We start from the raw sequence: 13498 nt of genomic DNA, 5'->3' as shown, positions 1-13498 counted from the left end.
CTCACTGCCGACCCCCCCCCCCCCCTCACACACACACTGACCATCCCAGCCACCACCTCACCCAATGCCCACCACCATAAACAATGCCCTTACCTTGGATGAGTTGTAGTAGGAAGGTAAGGGCTGTTGCTTAAGTTCGAATGGATGATGATATGGACGTTCCAAGTCAGTGTCATTCTCCGAGTCCGTGTCCGTATTACTCGAATGCAGGTTCTGTCGAGCCTCTTTTTCTGATAATTTCTTACAAAAATCTGTTGAAAAACATTAACCATTTTAGTAAAAAAATGTTTTATTTGGTGCATACATATGAACTGAAAGATAACTGAGAGTTCTGTAAAATGACAAAATGTGACACTTTATGGTACTTCTCAGCATCTGCAGATAATAATTTTTATCTAGTCTTTATCTTGTGATCATTAATCTCTTAAACATCCTAATTGTCAAAGTGATCAGTACGGACAAAAAATTAAAATTCAAAGTATCTGCTTTCATGTTTACAATGTGTTTATTTCATACGGCAGGCAAACAACAGGCAATGCAAATGTGTGAATTGTCAGCGAACTACTGTGTAGTATTAGATCAAATGCAACTTCTTCCCAGATACTGAGGTAGGCCTCACAAGGGGATGAAAGGAAAATGTCTAATTGTTAGAAATGTAATTAGTTGTCTAGAATGACAGGAGCGTAAGTAATACAGAAGAACCACAAAAAGCCTGTGCAGGTAGAAGAGTCCACAAAATAGATGATACCACGATCATAAGTCATACTTAAAAATTCACATGTCACAGTAACTGCACATCAAAAGACCAACTGTTCCGCAAATTTCACCTGAACAAGAAGTTTCTTTATCACTTTATGGGTCACAGTTTTTCATATTAACTGGTCTCCTAAACAATCTGATGTCTAGCAAAGAAACATAATGTGTGTCCTGTTTCTCAGATATGACAACAAAGAAGCAACAAAAATAGAAGAGAAATTACAATATTTTAATAATTTCCAAACAAACTGCTGTGTGGAAGCAAAATAGGTGTAGTACTTCACCACTGAAATCAATAACTGCTCCTCAATTTCTATAATCAAGACCACAAAACTTAAATGTCAGACATCTCTGCCCAAATTCTTTGCCTTTAAATATGTCTGCTTGTGTCTGTATATGTGTGGATGGATGTGTGTGTATGTGTGTGCGCGAGTGTATATCTGTCCTTTTTTCCCCCTAAGGGGAAGTTTGGTAAGTCATGGAATCTTTGTTTTTAATATATTTTCCCGATGTGGAATGTTTCTTTCTAATATACGAGGCCTGTTCAGAAAGTAAGCTCCGATTGATTGCCAAATTGAAACCACAGTGAACATCAGAAATGTTTTACTTGTAACAATTAGCTACACCTTTCAGCTACTTCTCTACGTAGTTGCCGTTCTGACTTAGACTTTTGTCATAGCGTTGTACCAACTTTTCAATAGCCTCATCATAGAAGGCAGCCGCCAGTGCTTTCCGCCAATTCTCCACGCTGGCCTACACCTCGTTGTCTGTGTCAAAATGTTGTCTTCAAAGACAGCGGTTCATGTGTCCAGAGATGAAACTCAGGGGGAGACAATTGCGGACTGTATTGTGGGTAATCTCACATTTCCATTTGAAAACGATGCAGGAGCATCTTCATTGCCCCTGCAGAATGCGGCTGAGAATTGTCTTGAAGAAGAAACAGCACAACAGTTATGTAATGTTAGCTGCATAGCTTCAGGCGAAATTTCTCACCAGGCCCTCGTACTTGGCGGCGGACACTATTTTCTAGACATCATTACGCACTCACTGCGAGCTCAGAAATGAGAAGAGCGACGTGATGCTAAGTGGGGTTATACTAGAGACACTACCCAACACATCTGTGCAAAGCTTTATCGGATTTTCATAGTCGTTTCCATTTCGCGACCGACCGGAGCTTACTTTCTGAACGCCCCTCGTATATGTATATATATATATATATATATATATATATATATATATATATATTGTTGGGTTCAAATTAATGATATAAATTAATAGAGGGAAACATTCCACATGGGAAAAATATATCTAAAAACAAAGATGATGTGACTTACCAAACGAAAGCGCTGGCATGTCGATAGACACACAAACAAACACAAACATACACACAAAATTCAAGCTTTCGCAACAAACTGTTGCCTCATCAGGAAAGAGGGAAGGAGAGGGAAAGACGAAAGGATGTGGGTTTTAAGGGAGAGGGTAAGGAATCATTCCAATCCCGGGAGCGGAAAGACTTACCTTAGGGGGAAAAAAGGACGGGTATACACTCGCACACACACACATATCCATCCACACATATGTGTCTGTATATGTGTGGATGGATATGTGTGTGTGTGCGAGTGTATACCAGTCCTTTTTTCCCCCTAAGGTAAGTCTTTCCGCTCCCGGGATTGGAATGACTCCTTACCCTCTCCCTTAAAACCCACATCCTTTCGTCTTTCCCTCTCCTTCCCTCTTTCCTGATGAGGCAACAGTTTGTTGAGAAAGCTTGAATTTTGTGTGTATGTTTGTGTGTCTATCGACGTGCCAGCGTTTCGTTTGGTAAGTCACATCATCTTTGTATATCCATCCACACATATGTGTCTGTATATGTGTGGATGGATATGTGTGTGTGTGCGAGTGTATACCAGTCCTTTTTTCCCCCTAAGGTAAGTCTTTCCGCTCCCGGGACTGGAATGACTCCTTACCCTCTCCCTTAAAACCCACATCCTTTCGTCTTTCCCTCTCCTTCCCTCTTTCCTGATGAGGCAACAGTTTGTTGCAAAAGCTTGAATTTTGTGTGTATGTTTGTGTGTCTATCGACGTGCCAGCACTTTCGTTTGGTAAGTCACATCATCTTTGTGTGTGTATATATATAACAGAGGGAAACATTCCACGTGGAAAAAATATATCTAAAAAGAAAGATGATGAGACTTACCAAACAAAAGCGCTGGCACGTCGATAGACACACAAACAAACACAAATATACACACAAAATTCAAGCTTTCGCAACAAACTGTTGCCTCATCAGGAAAGAGGGAAGGAGAGGGAAAGACGAAAGGATGTGGGTTTTAAGGGAGAGGGTAAGGAGTCATTCCAATCCCGGGAGCGGAAAGACTTACCTTAGGGGGATAAAAGGACAGGTATACACTCGCACACACACACACACACACACATATCCATCCACACATACAGGCACAAGCAGACATATTTAAAGACAAAGAGTTTGGGCAGAGATGTCAGTCGAGGTGGAAGAGTAGAGGCAAAGAAGTTGTTGAGAGACAGGTGAGGTATGAGTGGCGGCAACTAGAAATTAGCGGAGATTGAGGCCTGGCGGATAACGAGAAGAGAGGATATACTGAAGGGCAAGTTCCCATCTCCGGAGTTCGGATAGGTTGGTGTTGGTGGGAAGTATCCAGATAACCCGGACGGTGTAACACTGTGCCAAGATGTGCTGGCTGTGCACCAAGGCATGTTTAGCCACAGGGTGATCCTCATTACCAACAAACACTGTCTGCCTGTGTCCATTCATGCGAATGGACAGTTTGTTGCTGGTCATTCCCACATAGAATGCATCACAGTGTAGGCAGGTCAGTTGGTAAATCACGTGGGTGCTTTCACACGTGGCTCTGCCTTTGATCGTGTACACCTTCCGGGTTACAGGACTGGAGTAGGTGGTGGTGGGAGGGTGCATGGGACAGGTTTTGCACCGGGGGCGGTTACAAGGATAGGAGCCAGAGGGTAGGGAAGGTGGTTTGGGGATTTCATAGGGATGAACTAACAGGTTACGAAGGTTAGGTGGACGGCGGAAGGTGCTCTGCCTACGTAGATCAACACCTTCAACCCATTACATGCAGTCTCCCATCCTTCATCAAAGACACCAACCACTTCCTTGAACGCCTGGAATCCTTACCCAATCTGTTACCCCCGGAAACCATCCTTGTAACCATTGATGCCACTTCCTTATACACAAATATTCCGCACGTCCAGGGCCTCGCTGCGATGGAGCATTTCCTTTCACGCCGATCACCTGCCACCCTACCTAAAACCTCTTTCCTCATTACCTTAGCCAGCTTCATCCTGACCCACAACTTCTTCACTTTTGAAGGCCAGACATACCAACAATTAAAGGGAACAGCCATGGGTACCAGGATGGCCCCCTCGTACGCCAACCTATTCATGGGTCGCTTAGAGGAAGCCTTCTTGGTTACCCAGGCCTGCCAACCCAAAGTTTGGTACAGATTTATTGATGACATCTTCATGATCTGGACTCACAGTGAAGAAGAACTCCAGAATTTCCTCTCCAACCTCAACTCCTTTGGTTCCATCAGATTCACCTGGTCCTACTCCAAATCCCATGCCACTTTCCTTGATGTTGACCTCCACCTGTCCAATGGCCAGCTTCACACGTCCGTCCACATCAAACCCACCAACAAGCAACAGTACCTCCATTATGACAGCTGCCACCCATTCCACATCAAACGGTCCCTTCCCTACAGCCTAGGTCTTCGTGGCAAACGAATCTGCTCCAGTCCGGAATCCCTGAAACATTACACCAACAACCTGACAACAGCTTTCGCATCCCGCAACTACCCTCCCGGCCTGGTACAGAAGCAAATAACCAGAGCCACTTCCTCATCCCCTCAAACCCAGAATCCCCCACAGAAGAACCACAAAAGTGCCCCACTTGTGACAGGATACTTTCCGGGACTGGACCAGACTCTGAATGTGGCTCTCCAGCAGGGATACGACTTCCTGAAATCCTGCCCTGAAATGAGATCCATCCTTCATGAAATCCTCCCCACTCCGCCAAGAGTGTCTTTCCGCCGTCCACCTAACCTTCGTAACCTGTTAGTTCATCCCTATGAAATCCCCAAACCACCTTCCCTACCCTCTGGCTCCTATCCTTGTAACCGCCCCCGGTGCAAAACCTGTCCCATGCACCCTCCCACCACCACCTAGTCCAGTCCTGTAACCCGGAAGGTGTACACGATCAAAGGCAGAGCCACGTGTGAAAGCACCCACGTGATTTACCAACTGACCTGCCTACACTGTGATGCATTCTATGTGGGAATGACCAGCAACAAACTGTCCATTCGCATGAATGGACACAGGCAGACAGTGTTTGTTGGTAATGAGGATCACCCTGTGGCTAAACATGTCTTGGTGCACAGCCAGCACATCTTGGCACAGTGTTACACCGTCCGGGTTATCTGGATACTTCCCACCAACACCAACCTATCCGAACTCCGGAGATGGGGACTTGCCCTTCAGTATATCCTCTCTTCTCGTTATCCGCCAGGCCTCAATCTCCGCTAATTTCTAGTTGCCGCCACTCATACCTCACCTGTCTCTCAACAACTTCTTTGCCTCTACTCTTCCACCTCGACTGACATCTCTGCCCAAACTCTTTGTCTTTAAATATGTCTGCTTGTGCCTGTATGTGTGGATGGATATGTGTGTGTGTGTGTGTGTGTGTGTGTGTGCGAGTGTATACCTGTTCTTTTATCCCCCTAAGGTAAGTCTTTCCGCTCCCGGGATTGGAATGACTCCTTACCCTCTCCCTTAAAACCCACATCCTTTCGTCTTTCCCTCTCCTTCCCTCTTTCCTGATGAGGCAACAGTTTGTTGCGAAAGCTTGAATTTTGTGTGTATATTTGTGTTTGTTTGTGTGTCTGTCGACCTGCCAGCACTTTCATTGGTAAGTCACATCATCTTTGTATATATATATATATATATATATATATATATATATATATATATATATATATATTACCAAACGAAAGCGTTGGTATGTTGACAGAGACACTAACAAACACACACACAAAATTCTAGCTTTTGCAACACACGGTTGCTTCATCAGGAAAGAGGGAAGGAGAGGGAAAGACGAAAGGATATGGGTTTTAAGGGAGAGAGTAAGGAACCATTCCAATCCCGGGAGCGGAAAGACTTACCTTAGGGGGGAAAAAAGACAGGTATACACTCACACACACACACAAACACGCGCGCACGCACACACACACACACACACACACACACACACACACACACACACACACACACACACACACACACACACATATATACATTTTCCCTCAGAAAATGTAGCTGGTAAACCATTATCCTGAAGTAGTATCTGAGGTAGTGACGTAATGGGTTTATTGCTTGTCTCAGACTAACGAGCAGGGCATACTCTGAGAATCTGACCAATCATGAGATGACTATCATAGCTGCACTGGGGGAGTCCTCTTGATGCAAAAGGACCTTGTGGGTAAGCTTGGTGTGGCTAGTACACAACTGGCACAGTACGATGGCATCTTTCCAAAAGAGAAGCATGACGCACCATGATGGTCCCATAGATTTCTCTCCACTTCATGAGGATAATGGTAGCATGCATTTAATATCTCAGATTTTCAAAATTTGATGCCTCGGTTGCAATTGTAAATCTGTGCTGGGTACTCAGAGTTCAAGTTTGTGTCCTATGGGTGCTTCTTTAGCTAATTTGTCAGTGAGTTCATTTCCCTGAATACCCATGTGGCCTGATGTACAGGTGAATGTTACTGTTGTCTGGAGCTATGGAGATCAATTAGTAGGTCTTGGATTTTAGCAATCAAGATGGTTTTGGGGTAGCACAGAGATATACTTTGTAAGCAGCTCACTAAGTCACTACAAACCAGGAGGTCCTTCGTGGAGAGAGTTTTAATGTACTGCAGAACCCTGGCGATCAACTCTGCAATCTACACACTGCAGGCACTCGGCTGAGAATACTTCTTGTTCCCCTTGCTTGTACAAATGCAGGACCGACACTGTAACTGACTTCAAATCTGTTACAGCCTAACGAAAAGTGCCAGTACAAGGATGAAGAATGCAAGAGCAGAGAAGGCTGTGAGATGATGTCAGCCAATAGCCTGCTGACTAGGACTGCACCGCGACAGGAGCAGCCTCTATATGGAGAGAATATAAGTGCCGCTCCTGCCAGCCTTGGCCAACCAGTAGAAGATGGACACCAGTGGAGCAGTTATTCGTGATCCATGTCCATTGCTTATGTGGACATTGTATATAGTGAAGGACACTAACTTATTTGCATGTCGCCCATTGCTTGCGACACCTTGTAGTAAATCCAAAGTTAAGTATTGTCAATCTCCTTCATTGTAATAAAAGCTATTAATATGACTTGCTTGAATTGTTGTATAGCTATCCAATAAAGCAGCATCCTTTAGGCACCCTATAAGAGACGAGTGGGCAGGACCCCACAAAATCCATCCATGTAGATGCCTGTCAAAGTTTTGGCAGTCATGCAATACCAAATGGAACAGTCTTCTGAGAATGGTGGGATCATCATTTTTCTTATGGCTAAAAAATGAAGTCCAACCAAATCAAAGGACTGGGTACATACCACAAGGGGTGATGACAGGAATCTCTTATGAACACAGACAAGACGGGGGCAGTTGGAGTTCCCTGCACAGAACTTCCAAGTGTATCCGAGCTGGTCTACCCAGTTCTGGACGATTGGTAAACAGTCTGAATTCTTGGTTATGAAACAGAGTTGAGTAACATGAGTAAATGGGCATCTGATAGAGGGTAACCACATAGTTCGGTAACAGTTGCTGTCATCTGACCCTCTTCCGGCAGGAAGCTCATATGGAAGGCACTAGTTGCCAATCGCACACTACGTGGTGGACCGGGCAAAACAAGCTCAGTACTGACTGTGCTCCTGACATGTAAGCAACTCGTCCAGAGTACAGTCAGGACAAAAATCAACGCTTTGCAAAATTGCAGAAGAACTGTGCAATCTGTCCCCCCTGTTTAGCAACAGTTAAAAGGGGACCAGACAAAAATATCAAGCTGTTTAAAGGTGTATTTTGAAAAAAATGACATCAAAGGTGAAAAGTTGATTGCGTTCTCCGACAACTGTGTCTGACAAAAAATTTATGTTAATGCACATGAGTAGCAAAAACTACCTGGTAATGTTCGAATACAACATTTGTAGCTTGCTATATGATAGTCATTTCAATTAAATATCTAGGTGAAATGTTGCAAAGTGATATGAACTAGAACAAGCACGTTAGGATGATAGTAGGGAAGGTGAATGGTTTACTTTGGTTTACTGGAAGAGTTTTAGGAAAATGTGGTTCATCTGTAAAGGAGACCGTGTATAGAACATTAGTGCAACCCATTCTTGAGTACCGGTAATGCTCAATTATTTGGAATACCCACCAGACCAAACAGAGACGGGCTGCTACATTTGTTACTGGTAGAGTTGGTCAACATGCTAGGAATATGGAGATTCTTTGTGAACTCTTCCTGGAGAGAAGCCCACACTCTTCTCATGAAATACTACTGACAAAATTGAGAGAACCAACCAGAATCTGTAGCTGACTGCAAGAAGATTCTACTGCCGCCAACATACATCTCACATAAGAGCCACAAAGATCAGAGAAATTAAGGCTCTTATGGAGACATAAAGATAAGTCAATTTTCCCTTACTCCATCTGATTGTGGAACACGAAAGTGAGTGACCGTTGTGATACAAAGTACCCTCTGCCGTGCATCACACGCTGGTTTATGGAGTATGTACGAAGTCTGTTCAAAAAATTCCAGAACTTTGTCCACAAAATTTTTTTCTAATCTTACCTTTTACTTAGGTCCCTTGAAAATACTCTCCTTCACAATTGATATACCACTCCCAACACTGTTTCCACTTCTGGAAGTGGTCTTAGTACGCCTCTTGCTGGATCACGCAAAGTGCCATCTGCGAATTTTCTTTTATCTCATCTATCATTGCAAATCTTCATCCTCTGAACTGGCTTTTCAACTTTGGCAATAAAAAAAAGTCCACAGGCCCAAGTCTGGATAGTACAGAGGCTGAGGCAGCACAGCAGTTTCGTTTTTTGAGCAATAGTCACACACCAACAGGGATGAATGTGCGGGCGAATTATCGTGATGCAAGAGACATAAATTGTCTTGCCACATTTCAGGCCATTTCCTCTCAGGCATTGCAATATGTCCCAACAGTACAATTGATTAATAGTTTGTCCCTGTGGCACAAATTAATGATGAAGTAATCCTTCACAGTGAAAGAAAACTATCCCCACGACTTTGACATTTGACGTGACCTGATGAGCCTTTTTTGGTCCTGGAGAACCTTTCCTGACCCATTGTGAAGACTGAACCTTAGTCTCAAGGTGCGAAATTATGAATGTTCTGGAATTTTTTGAACAGACCTCATTTGCAGATGCAGATGTCGCTAGGGGCATATCACTGGATTAAACGAGAGATTCTTGGCCTGCAGGCTACAATATGGGGCAGAGTACGTTCCATGGGTCATGCTGAAAAGTGTTGCAGCTCCAGTGTTGAGGAGGCCAAGTTCCAGTTCTGAAATTCCTGTGGAGGCTTGTGGGGATTGAAGTCCGCCAGTACGAGTAAGGGTGGAGACAGCTGTTCCACTAGCTCCACCACCTCACAGTGTGTAATAGATCTGTGGGGGAGCAGATATGGTAGTTATTAGACACTATTATCCTACCTGACAGGTGGACACAAATGGCCACAGCTTTTAATACAGTGGTTAGTGGCACCTGCTCACTGAAAGTATCTGATCTAATGTGCATGTAGATTCCTCCAGATGACCTCTCGGTGTGAACACAATTTGTACAGTAGGATTCGTAATCTTTAATAGTAGGTACTTGGGGTTCTGAAAACCGTGTCTCTCGGAGTGCCATACAAATTGCACAGTAAGTAGTATCAACTGACTGATTTCTGCCAGGTGGCAATGTTAGTCACAACAGTTCCACTGGATACACGTCAGGGTGAGATTTCAGAAATCAGCCAAGGCGGAAATTGGATTATGAATTATTTGCTGCCCAGCCATGCTTCACCTGAATGCTCAGTTCTTCATCAATATTAATACGCTCAACCTCGGGGGTGAATAGGGGCCAGATTTACCAAAGCAGCAGAATTTGGTTAAACTTTCAATTTAGCTTCCTTGTCCCTGTGAGGTTGCAAATACAGTGAGGATTTTGCTTTCTTAATTTCTGGGGTAAAAGAGAACTGTTCTTTTCTATGACCCAAAGCCTGTGGTTCTGTCAGACTTTTAGTCTGTTTCATCCGAGGAGGGTGAAAGGAGCCCTTCACAAGTGTCCTCTTCCATGCCGGTGCCAGAGGACAAAGAGTCAACTCCAGCTGCACTGATGGGGCGGTTACTACTGGTGCTGATGGTATGGATGTTGAGGGAGTTAGTGTCCACTCCCCTGATTGCCAACTGAAAAACAGGTTGACACGTGGCTGGACCCAAGAGTTGCTGTACAATACCTTGTCCATTGCACTAGTTGTGAATTTTGACACGATGTTTTCAATATCATATTGCCTGAGTGAAGGCATTCAAACTTTTTCTTCGCATCCTGATAACACAGGCAGTTAAGTGTTTTATATTCCTGGATTTTCTCTTCCCTCTTGAAAACTGGACATGTTGGCGAATAAGGGGGAAATGGTGTTCTAGACAGTTTACACGTGTCGGGAGTTATTCGCAAGGCCTGCCCTCATGTGTTGTCCTGACACACACCACAAGCAGCCTCGTTATTACAGCAGGAGGATGTGTGTTCAAACTTCTAGCAACAAAATCATCTCATAGAAAAATGAAAATAGGGCTTGGCTTTACACCTTTATCAGGTAAACCATTTTCACTGTAGGCAAGGATAAAAGCTCCAATATCCACCCTATTATTCTTAGATCCTCTCCACACGCAGCGAACAAAATTGACTCCACACCTATCTAAATAGGTATGCAGTTCTTCATCCGTTTGTAGTATTAGGTCACAAAGGAAGATGACACCTGGAATTCTGTTGAGCTTGTTATGACAAGAGACAGTAAGTGGTATATCCCAGAGCTTGTCCCAGTCTTATTGTGCCTGTGATTGGTTAACCTTCAATGTTTTGATCAACAAAGATCCGTTTCTCAGCTTCTCTATTGCAGCAACTTCTCCAAACAGATCCTCAATATTTTCAATGAAAAACAGTGGCTTAATTGTTGCAAAAGATTCTCCACTGTTTCTGGAGCATACAAAAAACTGAGTGACCCTTCATTTCTCCTTGCCCGACTTTCATACCACGAGATGACCAAATACGAGGGGGTTTTTAAGCCTTGGCACAAAAATCTGGCTTTCTATCCACTCAGACAGCTGTGTTGGCATGGCCACCGGTGTGGCTGAGTTTGACTTGTTTCACTGTGGATTGTCCACCCTGATGCCACTCACTCTGATTGGATGCTCTCCTCATGCGCACCTATCTGCCACGGCAAAGGCTACATCGCAGAGTACCCACTCCCATGATTCCCGGTGTTCCAGGTTGGGCAGGTACCTATACCCAGGCATGCATGGAGAGGTTACAGCTCAGGCATTAGCCATGTGATCCTTGCATTACCAGGGGGCTACAACTGTGATAGTACATGACAACCCTCACAGGAAAGATGGGCTACTGTGCTGGATTTTGGGTGCAAACATAAATCCTTCTAACAGCAGGCGCAGAACTTCACAGCGCATGTTGGGTAGATTATGCACCACCTAAGGTGCCTTGCCCCAGATGGCACACATTTCTGTGATAACGGGGAAAGTGGAGGTCAAACCCCAAAAGGGTATGTAAAATAATTAAGCCAAAATGGTTGAGCTAAATATTGTGAAATTGGCTAGAACAGATGAGTATCCTAATAACGGCCGAGTTGTCAATGTAACAGCTTCCCTAAGTGTAAGACATCGCACATCTTAAAACAGCCATGGAATCACCACCAATCTATTCTCGCCCCTCAAGCCGCAGTGGCAGCAGGGGCAGTTGTGAGTCACTGTGAAGGGCCTATGGGTTTTTTAAGATTTTCTGCAGCTCATTGTGAATGGAGTGAATGGAATCATTACTAACAGTTTTCTATGTTGCGGTACTTCAACAGATGGCACAGCGACTCTGCCACATAGTTCCCATGACAACTTTTCTTTTTTGGACGCCTCTTCTCTTTGCTCTATGAATTATTTTAGTATTCTGTGATTTATTTTCAAGTTCTGATGAAATACACTCATCATTTGACAATCTACATTCATTGGTTGGCATTCTACCAACATTCATTGCCAAGCAATCTACAATTGCTGTTTGGCAATTTTCTTTCTTTCTTCGAAAGTCTCTCCCTGTCCGGCAATAATGTTTTCTTTGTTTAAAGCTAGTACAGATATTTTCTCCCTACTTCATCCAACAACATACTTAGAACGTCATCTACTGAAGATTATTGGTGCTTTAAGTACATGAATTTAAGCTGTTATATAGAGGACATCATGGAAGAGACGGCTTACATTTGTTTATTGTGAAAGTGACTGATCTGATGAAAAGTTTAAGTCTGATGAGCCACAAGATCATGAAGTGAAGATCATTTATCAAAAGTGAGGTTCTTCTGTCATATGATTACCTGCCTCAGCAAAAGTAATGGATCACCATATAAATATACACAACAATGTTCAAGATATTCAGCAAAATGACACAGTTTCTATCATGAGGCATTGAGTGGCAGACAGGGACATATCAGACGAAGTTCACCATCACATTCAGAAAAACCCACACACATTCACATACACAAAATACACAGACACACTGTCACTGTTGTATCTGGGCACTGAGGTCCAACTGTAGTGAATAGTGATCTCATTCAGGGTAGGTATTGGGGGTAAAGGAGAGCTGTGCGTAACAAGAGAGGACTAGATAGCACAGTAGGGATGGGAGAAGATGTTGTAGTGCTGCCTGTAGGATTGTGCAAGGATATAGCAGAGACAAGATGGTGGGCTCCTAGGTACAGTGATGAGAGAAATAATGGGGAAAAAAGAGAAAAAAAGGAAAAGGACAAACACAGTGTGCTGGGGGGATAGAATATATGGATGAGATTGGGATGGGGGCAGGGAAGGGCATAGTGGCAAGTGAAGCACAGGGATTAGTGAGGACTGAGGCCAGGCGGTTATGGGACTGAAAAATATGTTGCAGGAAGAGTTCCTACTTCTGCAGTTTACAAAATCTGATGTTGGTGGGAGGTTCTATGGATGGCACAGGCCGTGCAGCAATCATTGAGGTCAAGCACACCTTGCTGCATGGTATGCTTGGCAACTGGGTGGTTCCATTATTCCTTGGCCACATTTTTGCAGTGACAATTCATGTAGATAGACAGCTTCTTAGTAGCCAGACTCAAACAGAATGCCACACAGTGGTTGCAGCTAAGTTTGTACCTCACATAACTGCTCTCACAGGTGGCCCTGCCTTTAATTGAGCAGGAAATGTCTGTGACAGAGTGAAGTAGGTGATAGAAGGTAGGATGTATGGCACAGGCTTGCATCTATGATTTTTACGGGAATATGAGCCATGGGGTAAGTGATTGGGAACAAGGTTCAAAGGGGGCGGACAAGAACACTGCTAAGTTGGGTGGGCAGCAGAATACCTTGCTCCAGTCCTAGGCGGTACTGAGTCAT

General features: G+C 43.9%; 1 protein-coding gene across 4 annotated transcripts in view; it reads right to left on the bottom strand.

Moving 5' to 3' along the window:
- Window positions 1-13498, bottom strand: part of LOC126259967 (serine/arginine repetitive matrix protein 2-like) — a 400597-nt gene that overhangs the window by 303095 nt on the left and 84004 nt on the right. For all 4 annotated transcript variants that reach the window (XR_007546580.1, XR_007546579.1, XM_049957081.1 and 1 more), the window contains exon 3: window positions 94-251. Coding sequence is in view for 2 of the 4 variants with exons in the window: in XM_049957081.1 (XP_049813038.1) it covers window positions 94-251 (158 nt within the window). In the remaining 2 variants the exon portion in view is untranslated. The remainder of the gene's footprint in view (window positions 1-93; window positions 252-13498) is intronic.

The sequence above is a fragment of the Schistocerca nitens genome, chromosome 5 (genome assembly GCF_023898315.1).
Source record: "Schistocerca nitens isolate TAMUIC-IGC-003100 chromosome 5, iqSchNite1.1, whole genome shotgun sequence".
Taxonomy (NCBI): Eukaryota; Metazoa; Arthropoda; class Insecta; order Orthoptera; family Acrididae; genus Schistocerca; species Schistocerca nitens.
Note: the sequence above shows the minus strand (reverse complement) of the source record. Positions and strands in the feature narration are given on the sequence as shown.